The following is a 23,863-nucleotide window of genomic DNA, read 5'->3' as shown; positions in this document are numbered from 1 at the left end:
ATTTCCGTAGCAAACTGTCTGTACAAGGATCTTGTTGAACTGTTATGAGTTCGACGAAACGTCCGACGAAGGATGAAATTTTTCTGACCTTTGGTAAATTAGTTATCTATAGCAAAATCAAATATTGAACATGAAAAAAAAAATTCATAAAACAACAAAATGTCAGAAAACGGATCAATTTACTCATAAAATCGTAACTCACTGAAAATTGACTGAGTAACTTTCACGACGTATTAAAGAAAAAGAAAAAAAATAACAATACGCAGATACTGCGCGATGAGAAAAAGGTATTCATTTGAACGAGTGAATTTTCGGAAAGACAATGAATTATCGATTTTCACGACATTTCATTATTTATCTCGGATCAAATGAGATTATTTAAGGTGTTTTTCATATGAAATTTAGGGTGAAGATGCCGCGCTCTCGCTGCTCGCCGCTCCGACGTTTCATCTGCATAGAACCCGCGTCATTCGGCTGCAAATTGGAGTTGTAGGGTATAAAATGACAAAAGCAACCCTCCCCGGACTGAATTTGACGCCTTTTTTTCCCCGGGTCCGAGTTCGAAACTCCTAACGAAACCCGAGGTCGTCTAGTCGCGTGCCTGGTGCAAAAACCGGAGACTTCGGAGACGGACGGACGCGTCAAAATTTACTCCGGGTATCCGAGCACTCCGGAGGGAGTGAGTCATGACGGGACGTAAAGCGGCGCCGCGACGAATCGCCGAGTCGAAGACTCAGACGGCTTTGCGCTGCCGTTCAGTCTGACCCGAGAGGTCTTTTGCTACTGACGGGGGCCTCGAGACGCGCAGCTCGCGTCGCGCGCTTTTTTTGAACGCGAATAACAACGAGCGGTGGGAAATCTTTTTCCTCCTGAATTTCACTTTCACGAAATCGTCGGAGAATAATTGTAAATTTTCAAATCTGATAGTGGAAGATCCCGCGATACATTCGATTCGAATGGTCATACAGATATCTGTATTTCTCATGTGACATACGGATATTGTGTACGATATCGCGGTTAATGCATGGCTAACCGGAAGTTATTTGCAGATTAACCGCACGTGCGGTTTAGTACGTATGGTATAATACGCGGCGTATAACGTTCGTCTGAATGACCATCGACGTGAATTACAGGCAGCGTGACAAGTGTGACGATGAATTGAAAAGGAGCTGAAAGAACGTTGTATGTTTCGGTTAAGGTATTTTCAACGTTTGTTGTTTCTCCGCGCAGTTTATACGGCTAACGTAATCCACGAAAATATCGGTAAGTTTGGCGTTCAAGTATGCTGAGATTATTTTTATACTATACACAGTAATGAAAGAAATATCCTTAGTCGATTATTTGCATACCGATTCGCACGATCGATCCACGGGTTCAAATATCCAAAATCGAATACATGATACGCTACATAGAATGTGAGCTGTAAAAACGAAATGAACACGATCGAAACTCGAAGGATTATCCATTGCCATTTGTCTCATAACTTGTCAGAATGAGAATTACAAAGTAAAGCAAAAAAAAAAAAAAATCTAAAAAAAAAAAAAAACGAAGAATAAAATTATGCAATTATGTTAATATAAAACTGTGAAAGTAATCGCAATACGAAAAATTTTCATCATTCAATAATAAATAAAACAAGACAAGTAAATTGTTTTCAAGATCGATACTCGTATGCTTGTAGCTAGAATCGCGAACATTATAAAAGACGAATGTACGGTATTCACTGATTTATTTCTTAGGAAAAAAAAAAGAAATGCATAACCGGTCTGATTGTAAAGTATCATTATATACGCTCGTTTTTATTAATACAAGGAAAGGTCTGATAATGAGTTAATCTAGTTTCGCAACATGATACTTTAAAAAAAAAAAAAAAATTTTTTAAATGTTTAAACTAAACAACGTTCAGTCTAATTACGGTGAAAATGGTACATGTAAATTAATAGATAGATGATAATAGCAACAACAACAATAATAACAGTATGTTTCCCAGAAGAAAAAGTTAAGGGAGAAGCTGTTATATGAAATAAAATGAATTAAACCTATAACGTGCAACAGTTACACACAAGGTGAAGGAATTATTTTCTTTCCACAAAAATGTATTTTTTTTTATACTGCTTTATCAATTACTACTTCTAGCAAATTTTCCATTCTTTTTTACAAAATTCAAATATGCATTGAGAGGATCAGTTATGAATTGTATCCGATTTTTTTTAATAAGCAGTTACCGCGCTGCGCTCATCTGAGAAATGGGGTTTCGATAAGTTCGTCAATTTTTCAAATCAACGTATCTCAAAATCAGAGTAAGAATGGAAATAAAGTTATTATAGAAAAGTTTTACCGCTTTATGCGAAATTCTTGATCATTTTTATACAGATCGTCATTTAGGATGCGAGTTACTTTTGTCTGAAAATCAATGAATCGATGAACCAGTCAATTAAAAAAAAAAGAACGTACAAAAATTCATGACCGATTCTTCTCGAACATACTTAATAGGATTGCGTAGAGAGCCAAGAAAATCGGTCGTTCGCTTCGGCACGGAAAGCCTCGTAATATCTATAATTGCGTACCGCAAGATTAAAGAGAAACGCAAAATTTGTATGTCAGTTGATTATTTATGCTTATAATATGCAATATACATATACAGTATACATACCTTTCCATACCTATCTTACGCAAACAATGCATAACAATATTGTTTAATTACGGCTGAAAATTATTACTGCAAAGATATGTGAAATTCGATTTGCGCTTGCAGTTATTCGTGCGATAATACTTATATTTGCAGTTTCTTCCATACATATATATATATATATATATATACACCGAGTCTACAATAACGTTTTCTGTAATCAGTTGAGGAAGAATGTATAACAGCACCGTTGCTGAGGCGTGTGATGCGAGGGATCGGTGAGAAAGAAACAAAAGGATAAATAAAGATAAAAAAAATCAAGAGGTGCGGAACGAACGTAAGGATGTATAAGTGTGCGGAACTGGAGCCGCGCCAATTTAAAGATAGTCATTGCACGGCGGCTGCAGGCGTGACGTAGTCACTCGAATTGGGGCAAAGGGAGCGAAATAAACTAACGAGAGAAAGAGAGGAGAAGTTTCAAATGACCCCGTACTTAATAAGATTGTACTGCGAGTAAATATGCTATAACAATAATAGTTGTGCGAAATCTTTGATCTTGTTTTTTTTTTTTCTTAATTTTTCTTCTTTAAACAAAGTTTAAACATTGAGAAAACGATATTTAACGAGTACCGAAAATGGTCGGAGATTTTATTGTTTTATTGGAGTTGAGCTTTTCTCAAATTTTCCCCATTCCTTTCACACTTTCGCACCAAAGTCGTAGGAAATCCGTTTGAGAACATGAAATTTTGACAAGGGTTGTGCAAATGTGTAAAATCGTGCAAAAATTCACAATCATCGGGTATAAAATTGTTTAGTCTGTAGAAAAAAATTTCACCGTATTGAAATTTCTCGCGATTTATAAAGGTACTGCGCGATGAGAAAAATAAATTGCATTTCTGCCCAAAATGTCGACGTGTTGAATCAAAGTTCTTCAGTCTTACTTAATCAAGTGCACGATAGATTTAAATTTCATACGTAAAAACATAAAACGACAATCCTGATTCGTCAGGGAGAGTATGCGTTAAAGATTTGACCCGAATTTAATGAAGTGACTCGCGTAATGAGCTCGCATAGCGATATTCCTGTCACTCTAACTGTAAGGTGTGAGAATCGGTCTTAATTGAAAATCATTTAACGATCATCAGACAAGCGCGTGAATATTTCGTTAGTCTTGTTATTCCCGTGTTTACTAATCTGACAGCTTTGTACAAATATCTCAAATTGATGGATACGTAGGCCTCAACTATACATATATATATATATAAATATATATATAGAGAGAGAGAGAGAGAGAGAGATATAGATAGAACCGTCTCTTGTATTTAATTATTTACTCACGTAATCGTTAGAATCGACGAATTAGGAACAGCGACATGAAGATTATAACATTGAGATAAGCGTCTTTATCCCCATCTTATTCAAATCCCACCCACTTCGGACAGTACGTGTATTAGACGGTGGAAAAACTATCATTGTCATTATCTAGCCGACAATTGTAATCGCGGAATTAGTCATCGAAGGGATTAGCGAAAGTTTATAGCTTCGAAAAACTCCAGGTTCAGTCACGTATCAGTTATTTTATTTTTTTTTATATTTTTTTTTTAAATATTAACTTTTTGATGAGAGCAAAGTCCGGTTTTATCACGCCTACATGATGGAAAATTTTTTTTCATCAAGGATATTTTAATTTCAACCAAATTAGACTTTCGGTATTACAATAAAAAAAATTCAATAATCCAGGAATAAGAGTGGTAAAAAAATTTATAACGATTTTGTACGTCTTCGCTTTCCGAGAGATTTCAACAATCTGCAGAAAATGTAAACGGAACTCGGAATTATTCTCAATGCAGATTTCTTGATTTGCAATCTCTTGAAAAATTATGCAGGTTTCTAAAAGAAACAGGTCCAACTTTTCATAGATTTATTACGTGATGATTTTTTTTTACATGCCACTGCAGATCTTGCTTTCCTCGAATGCGTATTGCCGCATTGCTGTGTGTTGCAAATTGGCAAAGTTACAGAGGAGAAATTGATAACGGGTAGAAAAAAAAATCTATTACGAGAATCTAACATCATTTTACAGAGAGACTGCGACAAGTAATAACGCAAATTGCTTCGACTAATTAAAAGAATTTTTATGAATCTTCTTCGATCTCTCTTTACGCCCACATGCTATGTGACACCTAATTTTGGGAAGTATGAAAATGATTTGCAAGCAATTCTGCGAAGCATCGGAAGAGTTTAATTTTACAGAAATTCTCTTTACGAAAGCGTAATCATCAATTCTTACACCATTTTTCTGTTTAAAAGAATGGCCATTCTTATAATCTCATTCGACTCATCTAAATAATCCAAAACGCGATAGTAAAAATAAGATAAAAGGCAATATTTCCAGATGGAATCGATGTAAATGACCCTAATAATTTAGGTGTATCCATTATTGTTGTACAGCATTTCATTGGTTGCGACTTTTGATCGAGGCCGATTAATTGACACTCGGCACGTGGAAGATTAAACAGAGTTTTCTAATCCAATTAGTGACGAAGGAGCCTGACGTATTTGTGTGAATGTCGCAGTAATCTCTTTCATTACTACGATCGTGTTAAACAAAGTGAGAGAAAGAAAAAAATATAACGATGATAAACACCGCGTTATTCTATGCCAACGTTATTGCGCCCGCAAGCACTTTATACATATATACACATGTATCCGAATACTAATTGCGTCCTGTGCCGTATAATGCACTTATCGATTAACGTACAAGGCATTCGGCGAGAATTATCGTGTAGATTGTGAATTTCACAAAGATATTGTTCAATATTTATACTGGATAGACGAAAGTGTAATTTGGTTCGAAACGGCGAGGAAAAATTTTGTGCATTTCCTGTACGCTGGCGGATTTCGACAGACTATAGTATATTCTGTAAGAAGAAGGCAAACTCGGTCTTTCGGTCCGAGCGTAAATTTGCAATATAAGCTGAAGACGAATATTGCAAATGCGCGAGGCGAAAAAACCGTTGCTTCCTTGTTACACCCGATTCTTTGCATAACAAGTGTATATTTTTACGCGTTTTCTCACGCAGCATGAAATTGAGGTTAGGGTCACGTAATGTCAGATTTGTTCGCGACGGCGCATGCGCGCAGTATTGAAAAAACCCTAGGACTTAAAAGTGATCTTTTCTGTATTCCGCGGATTCGCACTCGACCGTCATAGAAACGGATACTTTGTGTATGGAAAACACGTTTGAATTTTTGTTTTCTCGAACGGTTATTCAGTTGAGAATAGTAATGACAACGAATTTCGAAAACCGTGTTTAATTGCTTTCGAAAAATGAAACTTTTATTCTCTCCTGCTTGCATAACTGATTTCAAGGAAATTTGAATATAAGATTCACTGACCTTGAATGTTTCTTTTTTTTTTTTAATCGATGGTCGGAAAAGTGAGTTTAAACAGAATTCTGAAAATTCACATCTCAATCGATAAATGCGCACACGACGTAGGATAAAAAAGTACAAATTCCGACGTCGGAAAACTCGATTTTTCTCGAAAATACTGTTTATCGTGGTACTTCATGGTTAAAATAACGCGAATTGGGTGTGAAGAAATACATAAAAAAATTATTAAAACGGTATTGTCAAGTCTTATATCTTTGAGTAACAAAAACGACAGGGCGAATCAAAATTCAAAACGCCCAGAGGCTAAAGAGAAAAAAACATCGAAATACATGCATCGGCGATGACAGGGGAGAAAAAGAAAACTTGCTGGTTGTGAGACGATAATGATCAGTCGTCAGTCGAGTTATCGTGGAATACCCTCTATGCGGTATAAATGCATAAATAGTCGATAGAAGTTTAGGCGGCGCGTAGCCTGAGGACGTTGTAATTAACGGAATTATTTTCACTAATAAGTTATTTGTCATGACGCGTGACTTGGCAATACAATGTTGAGACGTGCACCGAGAAAAGGAAAAATACATGTGGGTTTAAATGGCCGTTTGCGTTATTGCAGTTTGTAATGTATAACATTTACGCACGCGACTTTTTGTTTTCCTTGTATTAAGCCACATCAGAATTACGAGCATGAAGTTAGTGACAATGCCGTGCTTAGGAAAAGTCGTTACTTCGCATTTTCAGCAGTGTTCGAAATTCAGTAAATCATGATAAACAAAATATCCTCTTATTTTGAAAAGCCAACTTCTTTAAAGTCATTCTAAATTTGTGGAATAATGATTTTTTCTCTGATATTTCGTTACTTTAACGTTACTAACTTCAACCTCATTCCGAATTGCAGCTCAGTAATTTTATCGCGAGGTTAACATTCTTTCGACAAATTCTGTATCGTGGAATTTTGCTCCCAAAGAGCCTTTCGGCGAATTTACCAATTCTACATTTTTTATAAACAGGAAACAGAATTTATTCTCTTTACAACGGTATAATAACGCTTATAACATTTGGATTAATTGTCATTCCGTACCAGTTGCAGTTGAGCATGATCACAGTTTTACCACCCGTGGATAACAATTCATTGTTCTTAATTTTAGTTCCATGAAAATTAGAGCCAATTACAGTTTATCAGTTCGTCGTAAGCGTAAGTGTCAAGGTAATATTAGTATAGCAATTAAAGATACGAAATCGAAAGAAATGAAAAAATTATTCTAATTTGCACAAAAAGTGGAAAATAGTTCAGTTGCGAATTTGATGGTTGCCACTGAAACTGTAAACTTTCCTTGATTCAATTGTACATTGATACATGGGTAGGAAATTTTCAGAAGTAAGAACCGAACTTGCACAAACCGAAGTACGGCAAATACTTCTTTATTTTTTGTATACGAAGATAATAATATTTGCTTGTTTTACGTGCATGCGCGTGTCTGGCAGTGCGCCTTAGAAATAAGACGAAGGTGTAACAGTTCGCAGAGAAATATACACGATGAATGGGAAAACGGCGTGGATTGTAATTTACAGTACACAGAAATAGAGTTATCGCCTGTAGTAATTCCACAGGCGATCGATATTACCGCATTCGAATTAATTAATACATAATCGCTGTTGTGACGCGTCATAAGCGCGAAGTGAGAGAGACTCGACCGAGTTGAGTGTCGCTTTAATAATCGTCGTCCTGTTCGGTCACTGTTTATTTTTTTTTTCAACATTCTACCTCCCTGCCACCCATCTTACCTCTCAAACGTTCCAAAGTTTATCGTTTTGCTTCTGAACTAAATAATATCACATCTTAAAAACAAGCGGCAGAAAAATAACGTATTCGGATACGTGGCTTTTAAAGGAATTCATAAAGAAAAAAAAAAAAAAAAAAATTCCACTATCTTCTATAACTAACCAGATTTATTTTCCACTGGTTTTCTAATCATGATATTTTCAAGTCGTCGCGTGTCTTAATACTTTCTTTTTTTTTAACGACAGATCAAACTTAACAATTTTCGTGGTTAAATTGAGATAACAATACGGGTTGAAAAACATTCGGTGTCAAAAAAGAAATGACGTAAGTTGGAAAAAAAAAATATATATATATATTTGCAACAGTATTGATATAAATGCTACGCTTGTACATATATTTGTTAATTATTTTTGAGATCGTACAAAATAATGATTTAGTAATAACGACTGAGGAAAAAAAAATAATTTAATTATAAACGTAGATAGAATATAATTTGATATACTATAATTATTTCGTTTTCCTTTCGTTTTTATCACCGTCAAAGTTGACCCGCACATTCTATCACTCTTTCAATTTTGCAGCATGTTACATCAATGCTGTACAGTGTTAACTGTACACCTCTGCAACTGAGCTGCAAACGGTGCATAATAATATCTAACTATATCGGAACTATCAGCGGTTAACAAATTATGCTTATACATGCAATACGAGTGCGCGGTTTTAATACGCGTTCAGAGGATGTATAAAGCACTTTAATATTCCTGTTTATTTTTCCAATTCTTTAAACAGTATACCTTAGCAAACATTTAGGCGTGATGCAGTCCATGTACAATTGTACATCCATACGTATACACCATGTATGTATACCTATATTATACCCGTATACGTGCATTTAATAATCGTGTATCAGCGTCGCGAACGGCAGTTTTTAACACGTGTACGAGGCGTGGGTGACCGCTAACCGAGACGTGTAGATTGCTGCAAAGACCATCCTATAGACGAATCGAATCCTCGCTACATTTGGCGGAGAAACAGTATTGTTCTCGAGAGAGAGCAGGCCCGGCTGTAAATGAATTTTTAATTAACACCTTGTCGCAGGCTGCGAATAATTATGACATATTTTCAGGTATATTCGTTGAGCGATTTGCTTGGATAGATTAGAAACGTTCGTTGTAAGCTTTTAAAAATTCGAAGGACGAATTTCGTCCTATACTTTGAGCCGATCTGTCGAAATTTCAACATTTCCGTTAATTATCGAAAGATTTGTTTCGAGGATTTTAAAACAATTTTAGTCACACGTTGGAACATGAAATTCTTCGCTGTCATTGAGTGAAATGAATGTACAAAAAAAAAACAATCGGAACTTTAAAAATCTATGTTAATATTCTAGTTGGGATAGAAATAATGGTGAATTTTTCACTTTTTGCTAAAAACTTGGCAAGTGACTCGTAAAAATTTACAAATATATTCCAAGTATTCCAATACAATGCAATCTTTTAACACAGTTCTAAAATTAATTTTTTTTTCTAAGTGTATTTTTGTGAAATTTTGCGGAAATCCTTCGCAACTTGTAATAGATGTATACAGAATCTAAAAATAGTTAAAAAATATACGCGCAATTTGTTGCAATTCATGAAATCAATTATTGAATCTTTCTAATCTTGCATAAATAGAGAGAACAATATTTTTTTGCCTAACGACGTCTAATTGATAAAAAAAAAAAACAGTTAGTATATGCATAACCGTTGTGTTAAAACCTATACAATCAGTTGGTTATAACGTAATAATGATTGTTGCAAAAGGATTTTTTCTTGATTGAAATATTTGTTGTAATATACTATACACTTAAAAATTAATACGCGATTCTTTCGAATTTTTACAAAATTATTACTTCCAAAGTTATGTACTAATACCGATGTCTCATTTGACCAGTTTCAGGTATCAGAAATAAAATACCATTGGCTCTCGATCATCGAAAGATTCGTCACTTTGGATAGTTCCGATAGTTCAAACACATATCGACGTGGTTTAGAAACATGTTCTGCAGGATTTGCGACAAGGAAATAATCCGACTGCATTCGTCGTCCTGCAAATCCATCGGCATGTTGAAACAGCAGGAAAATAGTAACCACATCCGTAAACAACATTGATGTATCAGCTGGGGTTCTATCCAGCAACAGCAGAGGTTCCCAGAATGTCTCTAACTGCAGGAGCCAACCGGTGGGCATCAAAAGTCGTAATAATCCTTCAACTCGCCGCTTGGAGTGCCGTTGGAATCGTTCTTCTACAGAAAGGCGTTTCCTCCATGCACAAAGCAGTCGATGTCAGAAACGCGACTCAGGTAATGTACCAAGAGAAAACGGTGAAACTTAGCAGGTAGAGTGATGGACTACGCATGCGCGAAACAAATCTGCTTCATTGGTTGGCAAGATCGTATCGTGGCAATATTTTTGGCGGTCAGGCAGGGCAACCAACTCACTCGAAGCGAAACGTGAAACGTTAAACTCTCCCGCGGCAAGTGGGGAACTGAAATTGTTTTGTTAAAACGTCTCTTATCTTTCAGTCGACAGTAAAAGCTTGCTGAGCCTTGCCGAATCATTGTATAAACTATCTGAGATTGTGAAAAAATTGCGTGACCTAATTATTTCCCTAAGCCGCGTTTCACTGCTGAAGTTTGAGGTGGCCGGCTTGATTTTAAATCCGATAAAGCTCGCGCATGCGTAGTTGGACATTCAATTTGAGTTTAACACTTTCTTCTTCGTGTACGCTGAACTTTAATATCTTATTCACCTACACATAAATTCGATCGTAAGCGCTCCTATTTTCGATAGTTTGAAGCATATATAATTTTATCGCTCAAGAGAATAAAATAGGGTAAAAGTATACGACATGCTGAATTTGTTGCGGTAAAACTTGAAGGTCCGACATCATCGTGAGAATATAAGAAATCAAAATGCGGCATGCCACTGAACGACGGTATAAACCGAACCGCATAAAAATCTTGTAATAGTTTCCATTGGCCCGAGAGCATCTCGCACGCGAAATATCTCGGCATAATAATTACCTTCTTTCCCTGGCTCTCTTTCAGTTAAACAACACAGTAACGGTGAGTAACCTGATAACGAAAAAAATCGCCAACGAAGAAGATCGGAGCGAGAATGAGTCATCGTCAAGTAGTTCGAGTAGTTCAGAGGTTCAAAACGAGGAGGAATGGAGCCCGGGGTCAGTTAAAAGTAAAAAGTACGATCTCGGTAACAAGTTGAAAGTAATCGAAGAGGGATCGGCAGAAGCTGTTTTGCCATCTTCGTCGTCGACGAACGACGACGTGTCCAAGGAGTTTATGCCGGGATACAAATCCGCAAATGCTTCTGAATCAAGTCGGAATTTAAGGACGTCCAACGTCGCCGGAGGCGGAACGGCCGCTGCGGCCGTTGCGATGATCGCCGTGGGGGCGGTGATGCTGGTTTTGGGACCGGCCGTCATTCTTTTGCGGACTCTCGACGATCGCCGGCAGGAGCGAAGGTTCCTCAAGCTTTCAGCGCAGGACGATTTGCCCCCGAGCTACGAGCAGGCCACGCTTATGGACGAGGCGCCAAGGTATTCGACCCTGAGCCTCAACACCATCAGTGGCGCCCCGAGCGGTGGAGGGAGGCCTACAGGCTCTTCGGAAGTTTGCGAGGTGTGATCAGGTCGCTTGACTTGCCTTCTGAAATACGATGGAAAAAGCAAGAAAAACATGTGCGTGGCCGCGGAAACGAAAAACTCTTCCTTCTTAAACATCGGTTCTTGTTTTCTAATGATGTTCTTCGGCGATCTGCGGGTTCTCCGTTATCTTGAAAATCGAAAGTGTGTGCTTTGGGACACGATTTGTCGTGACAATTGACCGGTGCGCTCCCTACCGGGCTTGAAACGTACCGTTGGAAGTTTTCAACATCGTTGATTAAAGACTCAAATTTGCGCAATCAGTGAGGGATGAAGCTTTTAGGGATCTTAAGATAACCAACCTCCACATAAATCGAATGTTTTTTCTTACATTCACTGAGTTCCACGTGAATACTCAATTCGGTACTGTTTGTGGTTTTCGGTAGGAAAAAATATCATCATTGCACGGAATAATGAAACTTTTTCTAGTAATACTGAATAATTATAGCAAACAGTTCTTGTCTGATTATCGAATAGTCTCAAGTGTACGGTCTACGTTCGGTAGGGTGGCGCAACAGTGACTCAACGTAACGAATTAATGCAGTTGCATTTCCGAACTGGGTTTATTTTCGTGGCACCGTGTTCCGTTGAAAAAAATCTTATTCCGACATCAATTACCGTTGTTCATGTATAGACCGATAATTGACCGAGCAAAAAAAAGTGCGGGAAGATTAAAAAGGAGAGAAATGATCGGTGGTAGAATTGTTAGCTGCGCTGTCTTACGTCGTCTCTTTTCGCAGATCTTGAAGCTCGTGTTTACAGTGAACTCCCCGTAACTTTCCGTCATGATATTAATCGTCATGAAGTCGGTAATTCATGCTCTGAACACGAGCAGCACCGTATAAAGCCGAATGTTACGAAGCACCGTAAAATGTAACGATGTATTTATTATAATCACGTTATGATTGAAGACGATGCATTAAATCTGCTGGGACAGATTTGTAATTCCTAACTGAAATGAAAACATGTGATATATATAGATAATAATGGCATTACAATTATCGAATATTTTCACGTAAAAATTCGACTTTGAGGTATAAAACGGTTATTTTTAGACAATAATTATTTCGTTCTTACAAGCCAGATCTCCTCAGCAAGGATCGCTGTGTTCATTGGTTATGAACTATCAACGTTTTGTATAAATCACATATTTGTTTTGTAAATATTATAAGATAAGTATAATACACGAAGTCCAAGACATTAGTTGTACAGTATATCGACGATAAAACGATATTGCGCAACTACAAACGAAGACAAGAAAGTAGAATAAAAGTGAATATGTAATTGTTTTTGAACAAACAATTTTAATAGTTCCAATGACTCCGGAAAAAACTTTTGCATACATGCGTATACCTTAGATATTACGTAAAAAAAAGAAAGTTTTACCGTATTTTATCTACGAAGATTAGATTTTCGGGAGAGAAACTTGCTGGAAATAAAAATTTAATAATACGCAGCTGTCCATTCGTTCAAACTTTAGACACAGACCCTCTTACCGTGCGAGTTATCGATATCGGCTTGACTTCAACATAAATTATTCGAGTGACTAGAAACAAACATGATATAACTTGGTTAATAACGAGCCAAAAAAAAAGCCATTCTGATTATACGAGATATGGGTAGCTACAAGGTTCGCCCGGCAGGCAGAGAAGGTCACAATGAGCCAATTGGCTTTAATTGATCCCGAGGCATGAACTCAACCGTCCGCCGAATTAGAGTGGACTTATTCCGGAACTGAATAACGAATCCAGCCCGATGCGTGTGCAGTGCTAAAACTCACGGATGATTTATTCTTGAAATCTTTACGTGAATTTTCTCCGATTCTGTACGGAGAGAGCTTCGCTTTTTATACCTTCTAGTATTGTCATTCTTATCACTATTTTTACTTACATACGCGTCGTGCATAATGTAGAGATTTATTTTAGATGTATGAGATAATGATATGGGTGTGTATGTACAAAGTACGTACATATATATAAATAATATGTTATATTTAAAATATTTTGTATACCGACTGTGAAATCATTATTATTATTAATATTAATATGTACATCAATCATTTAATACGAAATAAACATGATATTTCTAGAGATATTAGCTGATCGTGCACGCTGTGTTTGTCATTGCAATGGAAATTATTATATCAACTAAAAAATACGCGTACACCGATTGATATTTTTTTAAATTCTTGGTATTGGAGATCATTTTATTCGTACTTTACATAACTGATAAATATTCCTCGGTTGTATTATATATACACATATATATATTTGTTTTTGTGATGAAAATTACTTTCTTACATTGGCAAAATAGACGTATACTAACCGATGGTCTTTGAAATTTTCGGTTTTGGAGATACACGCGTAGCATAAAAAATGTCCCAAGATCTCGGAATATCAACTGGATTCACGATGGGTAATTTAATATACTCTGGTTCTACAAATTATAAAAAAGAAAAAAATAGATACAAATCTGAGAAATAATAATCAGTTTATCCGCTTATTATTTGTCAACGGTTTTGAAAAACCTATTTGAGAAATTACAAGGCAGCATGCACGTTTCTATCATGAATTTTTTCATATCGTTATAAAATTTCTCCAGCAGTTCCTTACCCATCGACGGACAAAAATTCCTCCAGTACCTTGTATAATTATAAACGAAAGGCATGCTGGCACTCAGTTTCGGCCAATATTGCTATAACGATTCCGAGTTAAATCAGATCAAGATTTTCAGAAACTCGGGCAATGGTTTACCTAATTAACTTCTCAAACGCACCAATTACACCGATTTTTCTCAAGAATCGAGATAAGTAATTTCATGTGAATCCGCCGAGGTTCGTTCATACAAGGAGTACGATCTTACATCGATTGAAGGTGGAGTCTGATACGTGCACGAGAGTCGGTGACTATCGCTCCGCAATGGCGTAGCCGTTGACAATGGTTCAACGTTTATGCGGAGTCCGACGGTAAAGCGGTCTGATTACGAGATAAGAGAGAAAAGGTGAGCCAGGCGGTACAAGCAGTCGGGCTTTACATGGTCGTGAAAGATTAAGCGTCCAAGCTAATTTTCGTATCATAAAAATCGTTACAACATGTGGGCAATAAAATAATACAGTGTGTCTAGAGTAATTGCTAGTGTGAAAAAGCGACGAACACCGCGATGCTGCAGCAGCGGCGTTGAACGTGCTTGAAATCATCTCGATGACCAAACTTGTATGATAGAGAACCGCAGAGAAGACTTTCTAAAACACGATCGGATTGCCGCTGCCGCTCGAGTAGCGGCCGTCCAAGTGGATCACAGAATTAGCATCGTGCGATTTGGCGCCTTCTTATTTTATACACATTTTTTACAACGACGGTAAGAAGGGGATTTTTCATCCGAATGCCTGCGGCCCCGGAATATGGCAAACGACCAGTCCGCTCAACTTCGAACAACGATGCCGGACAGAACTGCAGAAGCCGCGCCTCTTACGACCGGTAAGTCATCGTCGAGATATACAGCGTTTAAGATTATACATGTACGAGATGTTGTTCGTACGCTCGTTATCGAGGAACCGGCACGAATGCAAGAAGAAAAAATTTCTCCCGTCGGAATAACAAACTACGAGGAAAAAAAAAAAGAAAAAAAATAATAATATACGTATATACAAAATTCAGACGACACTTCTTATCTTATTGACAAAATAATTTGAGAAGTTGAAGAACGGAGAATGTGAGAGAAGTAAATAGGGGGGAGTGACAAATGTTTTGAATAAACGTGCAAACTTACGCACGGCTGTTCCGTCGACAATAAATATACATTTCGACCTGTGTGCGAATGCAGTTTACATATAAGCACAGCTGCACATTTTGCACGGGCCCACATTTCATTTGTCGCTCAAGTTGGGTTAATGTTGATTTCGTCAAGCCACAGCGTGTCAACGTGACAGCACATACTGTGGATAATACCGTGTACCGTGTATGCATCGTAAATACTGTAGTCTCTCGGTCAGATGAGGAATTATATATACTATAGTATTTCTCACGTATGTGGCAGCGGTTGATTCAGAGAGTATGGATAAAAATTTGACTTTTACTACGGGGAGGAGATGAGTTTACTTAAATTCGTTATTTCGATACGTTAGGAATACGTGAACTTAATTCAGGCGATTTTTACACATTTCCCGTTATCTTATCGATGACGTCATAGACGAGCGTGGAATTCGATTATAGACGTAATGCGTCGATTGTCGATTATATTTTATGTTGGTACAAGAGTTTCATTATTCGTGATGAGGGCTATCGGAGAAACTTGGAAATTGAACCAAGCCGAGCGGATCAATCTGCAAGCTGTCACCGATTTTCGGTGGGGATTTTGACGTATTAGACGGATAAATCGCAAGAAGCAATTTTAAAGACAGGATTTGAAATTGAAATCGAAAGCGATTGATTGAATGAATTTAATTTCTTAATGTAGAAAAGAATTTAAAATCACATATTCGAGTAAAGTAAGTTCAGCTGTTGACAACTTTAAAAATATCGTGTTATTGTGTCAGTTTTTTCAACATGTAAACAAAATGACTTAATAATTCGTTAAAATTGGACTAAAAGTACGTTCTTGGTATTCAAAAGTATCGCACGATATTATAATTGCTCCATAGTGCGGTCAATAAACCGGCTTTTTTAATTGAATTCCATAGATTAAACTTTTTTTCGACAAAGGGGAAACTGATCGGTATTCTTTGAAGTTGATTTAACTTGTTTGACTTCGATCACAGCTTTCGAACTTCTTGATCATTTTTTATCATTTGATGGAATAATGTGATCAAAGCATAGGAAAGTATAGGAAAAAGAAATTTGTAATGTTGCAAGTTGTTGATAATTTTTCTATATCAAATTCGATCATCGATATTTCACTAGTTTTTTGCACACAACTGGCCGTGACCTACCATTTATCTGCACGACTTCGTAATAACGTAATACAATCTCATTGCGATCAGAATATAACGAAATGAAATTCCTTGGATTTGATTATGAGAAAAACCCATTCAAAGTAAAGGATGTACGCGAAAGTGCGTATACTGACCTAATTAATGATTGCCAAATGGCAAGTTTCGAGTAAAGGTGTAAACAAGGAAATCATTGTGTTGTAACGACATGCATGAGCGAGTTGACCGCTGGTCGATTTTTACAGTTTGTGGCCATGTGCCATTGTAATACGACGCCCATTATATTTTTGCCATCCCATTTAACCTTGGTTCGTTCTTCTTCTTTCAAACTACGCGTCGACAAAACTAAATAAGCGCGACAATATGATCCTCGTATATTTAAATCACGCGCCCCTCTCGCTCGCTTGTTTTGGCTGATCAGCTACGCCTTAGGCAGTAGCTACTACTTGTTGGCTAGATTTCATTTGAGATTATATACCGAAATAAGCAGCAACTGTTTGTCACGCAGCGGTATGCACGACAAAGAATAAGAATGGTAAAAATTAATTGAAGAGGAAAAACCTGAGGTGAAAAAGAATAAAAATAAGAACGATTGATTGGTTCGCTCGGCGTCGATCTGGTGTAAAATATTCGTGCGTGAATAATCGTAAAATCTACATTTTGATCGCGGTTATATTCTGCGATGAGTAAGCTGATATTTAGAAGGAATTGATATAATACGTGCGGTAATTTTTCAGGCTCTTTGTATTATCGGTTTCAAAATGACGTTGATTCGAACATCTGAGAACTATAGATAAATTTCATCGTTATTGACGAGTCTTGATATGACTCGGTGAATAAATTTATGCCATCGGCTGAGGTTGCACACAACTTTTTCCAAATATATGTTGCCAAGTAACCCACAACCATGAGCTTTTGAATATTTGCAAGTTCAAGAGCAGGTTTCGCTTTTTGTTTCGCGCGATTCTCTGTCCTTAGTAAAGCGAATTAATCGACGAATCGCGTTACAAAATACCTACACATACGATCGTCACCGAAATTAAAGTTCCTCCTCCTTCCTTCTCCAGAACGTCGATATGGATTTTCTCGGATAGGATGCGCAGCTGCATTTGTACTGATAATTCTTGCCGTCGGAACAGGAGTGGCTCTTGTTATCGGCGTTAGAGATGCCGGGATAATGCTGGCGATTTTATTGCCAATTCTGGTGCTATCTGCAGGATTAGCCAACCTGTTTCTGTGGTGGCAGCACAAGAAGGCCGTTCGACGTCGAGAACTGGCAGCAAACGAGTGGGTCTCAACACCGCAAGCAGTACAGCAGGTTCGATGATTGAATGTGTTCAGTATAATTAAACTGGCGTTTTCGCACATGCGAATGAAATCATTCGAACTGTTCGACAGGTACAGGCATCGGCACCGTCCGAGACTCCAAGGAGCAGCGGTTCCTGGTTCAGTAGGTTTTCTCTGAGAGCCTCATCGCGCTCAACTCCGCCTCCTGGATATCAAACGGTGGTCTCGGGGACCTGATGGACGAATGTATCGATATTACACAGATAAACGTTTTTTATTTGATAAGTACACAAAAAAACGATACGTTTGTTAACACTACGTTAGGTACGTTTTTTTATTTTCTCGAAGTCTGGACGATCGCTTGGCGGTATCGTTTTCTATTTTTCCTCGGACTCCGGAATGAAAGTGTTTTCCTACGTGGGATTGCTTTGAGCCACATTTTTGTTTTCGAAAGTGCTTAATGAAATATTAATGGGGTTCGTGAGGCGTAGCGGTAAAAATATCATTGCGGAGGAAACAAAGTATATCTTTTCACGACACTTTGAGGTCCTAGTAAAAGTGATACTTCGAGAACGTGTTATGTATATAGATTAGGGCGGTCCTCAAATAAGTAATTTTCCAATCTCGACCGGCTCGCTCTTCAAATCACTTCCGAATACTTCAAAAATGATTCTTTCATTTTTTTCAGATTTTTATCGCAATTCTAATACGTGCCCGTAAGAGAGTGGATTTCTCCATCTAGCCCTTTCAGATGCATATTAAATCCACCGAATGGATTTCGATGAAATTTGGTGCAGGGAGGTTTCTTTATTGAGTTTTGTTATTTCAAGTTTATATTCGTAATTAGCAACCTCGCAAACCCTCGAGCACTGAATTTAATTGAAATCGAAACACTTTTTGGATTTTGGTACGCCATATTGAATCCGCCGTGATGAATTTTCAAATTTTGAGTTCAGATGCGTAGTCAGCGATCCACGAAACCGCCGTATACCAAATTTTATAGAAATCCGTTGGGTAGATATATTGGCGGGTACGGGTTAGAGTTGAGATCAAAATTTTAAAATATAAGGGAATCATTTTTTAATTATTAGGAGCCGATTTGGGGGGTGAGCCGGTCAAGATTCGAAATGACCGTTTACAGGACCACCTTAATATACATAGATATTATATATTACAGTGATAATCAAACCTGCCAAAATTTGAGTCTACATGCAAAAACATTCACGTTCTACTTGTGTATATAGTTCCAGAGAAGTGGAATTCGATATGCTTAAAAGAATTCAAAAACGTATCTAATTGTAAGACGCAGACGAATGGTAGTTACATATGTTTTTAAATAATTTTACGCTTGCGTGATAAATTAAGTTCAGTATTGTATCATTGTTGGATCTTAATCTGTACTTCATGAAATATATGTCATTAATTTGTAACTCATAAACGTATAATGATCAATGTTCGTGGAATTGAAATGTATCTGCAGTGTGGGTCGAAACTTAAAGGATAAGTTACAAGCCAAAAAAACATTACATAGTATGATATTCTCAAACTCATCGAATATCATAGAAATTGATTTGACGTTACAAGTTTACACAGTAAACCAAAACGAATTGAAATGAATTGTGCCAGTCAAAAACGGAATTGCCACGAATTAAAACAAATTGAATAGAATCAACAGACCTGTGTGCCAATTCTTTTGAATTTCATTTGATTTGTTTTAATTCCGTTTTTGACATGCTCAATTCGTGTTGGTTTACTGGGTACATTTTCGTTCGGAGCGAAGCGTCATGACATCTATAGTTTGCAAGTATAGAATAAAAATTGAACACTGGTTCAACTAGCGTAGTTATGCAACAAATCGAGAAAAAGGAAGCGTTTAGTAAGACATTTGAAGTACAAAAAACACTACACAAATACCTATTCGTAATTCCCGCATTAATTAGCGAGTGGCACCTCATTTCTGGCAAACTGACAACAGTGTATCCCAAAGATGGATTTTCACGGGCGTCAAATTGACGCGACGGGAATTTGAAGCGGCAGCGTCACGCCGTCCGCCGCAAAACTCGTTCGTGAAAATGGGTATCGACACAATGGCAAAATGCCGCACATTGAAACCCACCTGGTTGGTTCAGTGGATCTCAATTATACTTTTATTCAATGAATTTAAAAATATAGAATTGCTAATTGGAGGTATGAAAAAATTGAGATAATGAAGAAGCGAGATAAAGCAGTTGTTCGAGATATAAGAAAATAACACAACTCTACATAAAAATTTGTCGCCCGTTTCCTAAAATTTATAGCTCCTTTGTCGTCACAAAAATGTTACCTCCGATGAGACGGCGTCGGGGTCTAACTCTTTGGTTATTGCAAGTAACCACAACGTTTCTTGTCCCGTTGAGGATAGCGCCATGTATTCAGACTCCGTTGTGGATAGCGCTATTGTGCGCTGTTTTTTGTTTTGCCAAAATATGAACCCTCCTTGGAACAGATAGATACTTTTGGTACTGAGTGCCTGTTGTCGGCTTCGTTTGCCCCATCCGAGTCACTGTAGCTCTCAATTTCTCGATGACTTTGTATATTAAAGACTAGTCTTGTAGAGAGAGTTCCTTTCAGAACAGATTCCTCGACAGAATCGGCTAGCTAGATCTAACGCGTATGCGATATGTGGTCTTGTTCCTTGGCTTACATAAAGTAGACTGCCTACAGCTTCCCTGTTTGGAATTTTTCTCGTTTCACTCGCTTCTACGTCCGTCATTGGCTGGTTCTCGCTTTTCTTTCAGGAATACTACATTTCTTCATTCGTGTATCTTATACATGTTCAGGACTATTAGTCGATACCTTTTAGTGTTATCGTCATAGCTTACAAAGATTAGTTTTTCTGCCTTAAAATCCCATTTTTGGTGTCGTCTCTTTGGAACCTGCGTCATTGCCTTGCACCTAAAAACTTTCAAATTTCTCAAATCGGATATTAGTCCAGTCCATATTTTTTCTGGAGTCTTCCCATTGATTCCTCTGGCTGGAGATCTGTTAATTAGTTAGACAGTCATAGCTACCACCTCTCCCCAGAACTGTTTTGGTAGGTCAGCTTCAAAAAAGCATGCTCTCTCTCAATGATAGTGCGGTTCATTTTTTCAAATAAACCATTCTGTTCTGACGAATGTGGGACTGTTCGCTGATGTCTGATTCCAGATTTCCTCAGGATCCCTTTCAGCTCTCGATTCATGAATTCACCTCCGTTGTCGGATCAGATGGATTTTATTTCTCTCCCGGTCTGTTTTTCCACAAACGTTTTGAACTCCACGATAACGTCTTTGGCTTGACCCTTTTTTTTTAAAGCAATCGATAAATGCTTTACGGTTGAAGCCATCTATTAAGGTTATGAAATATCTCGATCCTCCAATAGATGCGCTATCTATCGGTCCACATAAATCTGTATGTATTATCTCAAGTATTTCTTTGGTACATTTCCCTTCTTTTGGAAGCGGTTTTTTTGCAATCATACCCTTGATGTATGGAATACAAAATTTTTCTCCAATGTTACTTTGCTTTATTCCTGTTGCTCAATCATTACTGAGTTGTGATATGCCTTAGTAATGAAGATGACCTAGTCTCCTATGCCAAAGTTCTTCTAATGACATTGTGCCTAGGTTGATCCCTCCTCATCGCAGATCTCTGTGATCTTTGGAGAAAAATGTACAGATAAACTCCTTTTAACCATTTGACTTATCGAAAGCAGGTCAACTGAGGTTTCCGGTACGTGGAGCACATTGTATGCTGTAACCTCCTGTTTACCTGTACTTGCGGGAACCTATAGGCTGATATCTCAGGTTGACCCTGCTGACATACCTTGCTTGTTCGCCGTAGGAACTTTTTCTACTGAGCATTTCCTCGTGTTTTTTAATGCCTCATCCTCTGCCGAAATATGGTGCGACGTACATGGGTCGCCAAACCAGTTTCTACCATTGATTGCCATCGACGATAGAAAAGTCCAATACGAGTTACCTTGAGTAGGCGCTTTCTATTTTTCGCTTTGTTTGTCTGTACTTAGTTTTTCGATTAGCTTTGCTTTGCATCTGCTGGCAAAGTGTCCTGTGCGCTTATACCGAAAACATTGCATGTTTTTCAACTATGGTTTTGTTCCATTTGTGTAAAATGCTGTATCAACTATTCACACTTATAGCCATCTTCGTATTCTTGATGTTTTGCAGCAGTTTCTTCTTCACTGAATCTGCCGTTATTGCTGTTCCAGAGTTTTTCAGACCCATAATCATTGGGCGATATCCTTCTGGTAGTCCTGCCAGGAGTAGCGTTCCTACCCACTCGTCCGGTACCTTAAATCCTATGCTGTTGAGTTTGTGAGCTATTGTAATTACAAAGTTTACGTATTCTTCAACGTCTTTACATTTTCGTAATTGAGTAGTTACCAAGGTCCTTAAGAGGCTGAGCTTGCGCGTCAATCCCGAGTCTACGAAAATAGTTTGAATTTTTTCCCATACCTCTTTTGCAGTGGCACACTCCTGAATATCCACGTAATTTATGGGGTCTACAGATAAGATAAACTTTGACTCAGCCTTTGTAGCCTTTTTCTTGTCAGCTATGTACTCTTCTGTACCGATCACGCGCCTCCACAGGTCATCGTGTTCTAGCCATGGTTCCGTCGCGAATTTTCATGTTGGGAAATTATGTCTTCCTTTCAGTTTCTCGACGAGTAGTGTTTGGTTTGAGTTCGACATTTTTTACGGAAATGACGTTTGTTCGCAGCGAATCGCAGATTAATTCTGAGAAATAACAGAAGGCTTTCACACGTATTTCTCACACATTAAGAGGTAAAAAAATTGTGTCACTTTCGAGGTTAGCTTACCCAGGCCTCGTATTTTTAATTTTTTTTTGCTTCACATGACTGTTGCAAAAAAATCTACGCTGTCCTTCGCGCACGACAGTTTTTTTTTTGTTCGTATTAACTTCATGTTCCTGGGTCCATAACCTGATGTAACAGGATTGTCGAAATAACTTGTTAGCAATTCTACGTCCTTTGTGTGTATGGACATTCAGGAGAGTATTTTTTTTAAATAATTTTTATTTTTAACTATCGTAGTTCGATATATTGAATTCAAACCAAGTTGGCCGGTACTGGCTTCGACCGTCGAATGAGCGCCAGGGTTTTTAACTTCTGGGACTTTTCGTAATCGAAAATGGACGAGATAAATTCATCGACATGCAGCGCCCTCTTCATTATACCTTGCGCGCAACGTTGACTACCACGCGAAACTCAATCCGACAAGCGGTCGGTACGTAAAGACGACAAGAACTGATGTTACCATCGCTCACCGCGTGTGCCCAGATAATACAGAGTCGAATATTGTCATGCATATAGAATGACGAACTGGAACCGACTGAAATTTTCGTATAACCTCGTAACGACGCGGTATTCCTTTTGAATATGCAAATTCATTTCAGCCAAATTCAGCAATGTTAATTTAACTCCATCGAATCGACAAAAATAATGTTATCTACATAGATACACAATAATCATGCACTTGCTTTACTGTTAACAGAGTTGGCAACCTTTTCTTGATGCAAAGGATGTGAAACATAATCAATTTATACTCGCGTATATTCGCAGTTTGTTCAAAGTTTTTCAGTTCTTACAACCCGCTGACTATCGATTATTGATGAAAGATAACTGTTTTAATTGTGGATAAAAGATAGTTGTTTTAATTATGGATGAAGGGAGATTGTTTTTATCTTATATGCGAACGGCGAATGACTTTGGATGCTCGCGCACGGGCTTTTTTCTTATGAGGTATGAGATAATCACTAAAATGGGGAACCTGGTGAATACGAAAAACAATCAACAACCAAACCCGGACGGAAAACACGAATCGCTGTAAGTCGTTGGCATTTGCCTATCGGATGATGATGCGGGAATTTTTGAAGAAATGGGAACAAATCGGAGTAGAATAAGCAGAACCACCAAAATACAACATATAATTCTACTGTTAAATACAAACTGAACATGACCTACGAGCGACACGACAAGAGAGAACTCTGACACTAGAACGATCGCAATAAAAGACCGTAAAACCATTAAAAAAAAACTACTGCTGAATAAATTTTACTACATTTTGTGATTATGATGATTCTG

At 37.7% G+C, this 23,863-nt stretch overlaps 1 protein-coding gene and 1 long non-coding RNA gene across 4 annotated transcripts; one reads left to right on the top strand and one right to left on the bottom strand.

The window, feature by feature from the left end:
- Window positions 1-746: 746 nt before the first annotated feature.
- LOC124178860 lies at window positions 747-19,311 on the top strand. 3 transcript variants are annotated; one of them, XM_046562599.1, is made up of 6 exons: window positions 747-906; window positions 1,050-1,263; window positions 9,738-10,146; window positions 10,894-14,983; window positions 17,502-17,752; window positions 17,833-19,311. In XM_046562599.1, the coding sequence occupies exons 3-4, from the start codon at window positions 9,955-9,957 to the stop codon at window positions 11,488-11,490; spliced, it is 789 nt and encodes a 262-aa protein (XP_046418555.1). In that variant the 5' UTR covers window positions 747-906; window positions 1,050-1,263; window positions 9,738-9,954; the 3' UTR covers window positions 11,491-14,983; window positions 17,502-17,752; window positions 17,833-19,311. The 3 variants fall into 3 exon arrangements, with proteins under 3 accessions (XP_046418555.1, XP_046418554.1, XP_046418556.1); XM_046562600.1 differs by having other exon boundaries at window positions 756-850; XM_046562598.1 differs by having other exon boundaries at window positions 747-1,263.
- A 1,508-nt stretch (window positions 19,312-20,819) lies between these two features.
- LOC124178857 lies at window positions 20,820-22,901 on the bottom strand. Its single transcript, XR_006869906.1, has 2 exons — window positions 22,580-22,901; window positions 20,820-22,496 (listed from the first exon to the last, which is right to left on the bottom strand). It is a non-coding gene; the product is annotated as an uncharacterized LOC124178857 (long non-coding RNA).
- Window positions 22,902-23,863: the final 962 nt, after the last annotated feature.

Source organism: Neodiprion fabricii, chromosome 3 (assembly GCF_021155785.1).
Source record: "Neodiprion fabricii isolate iyNeoFabr1 chromosome 3, iyNeoFabr1.1, whole genome shotgun sequence".
In the NCBI taxonomy this organism is placed as follows: Eukaryota; Metazoa; Arthropoda; class Insecta; order Hymenoptera; family Diprionidae; genus Neodiprion; species Neodiprion fabricii.
This window is presented reverse-complemented; position numbering and strand designations above follow the sequence as displayed.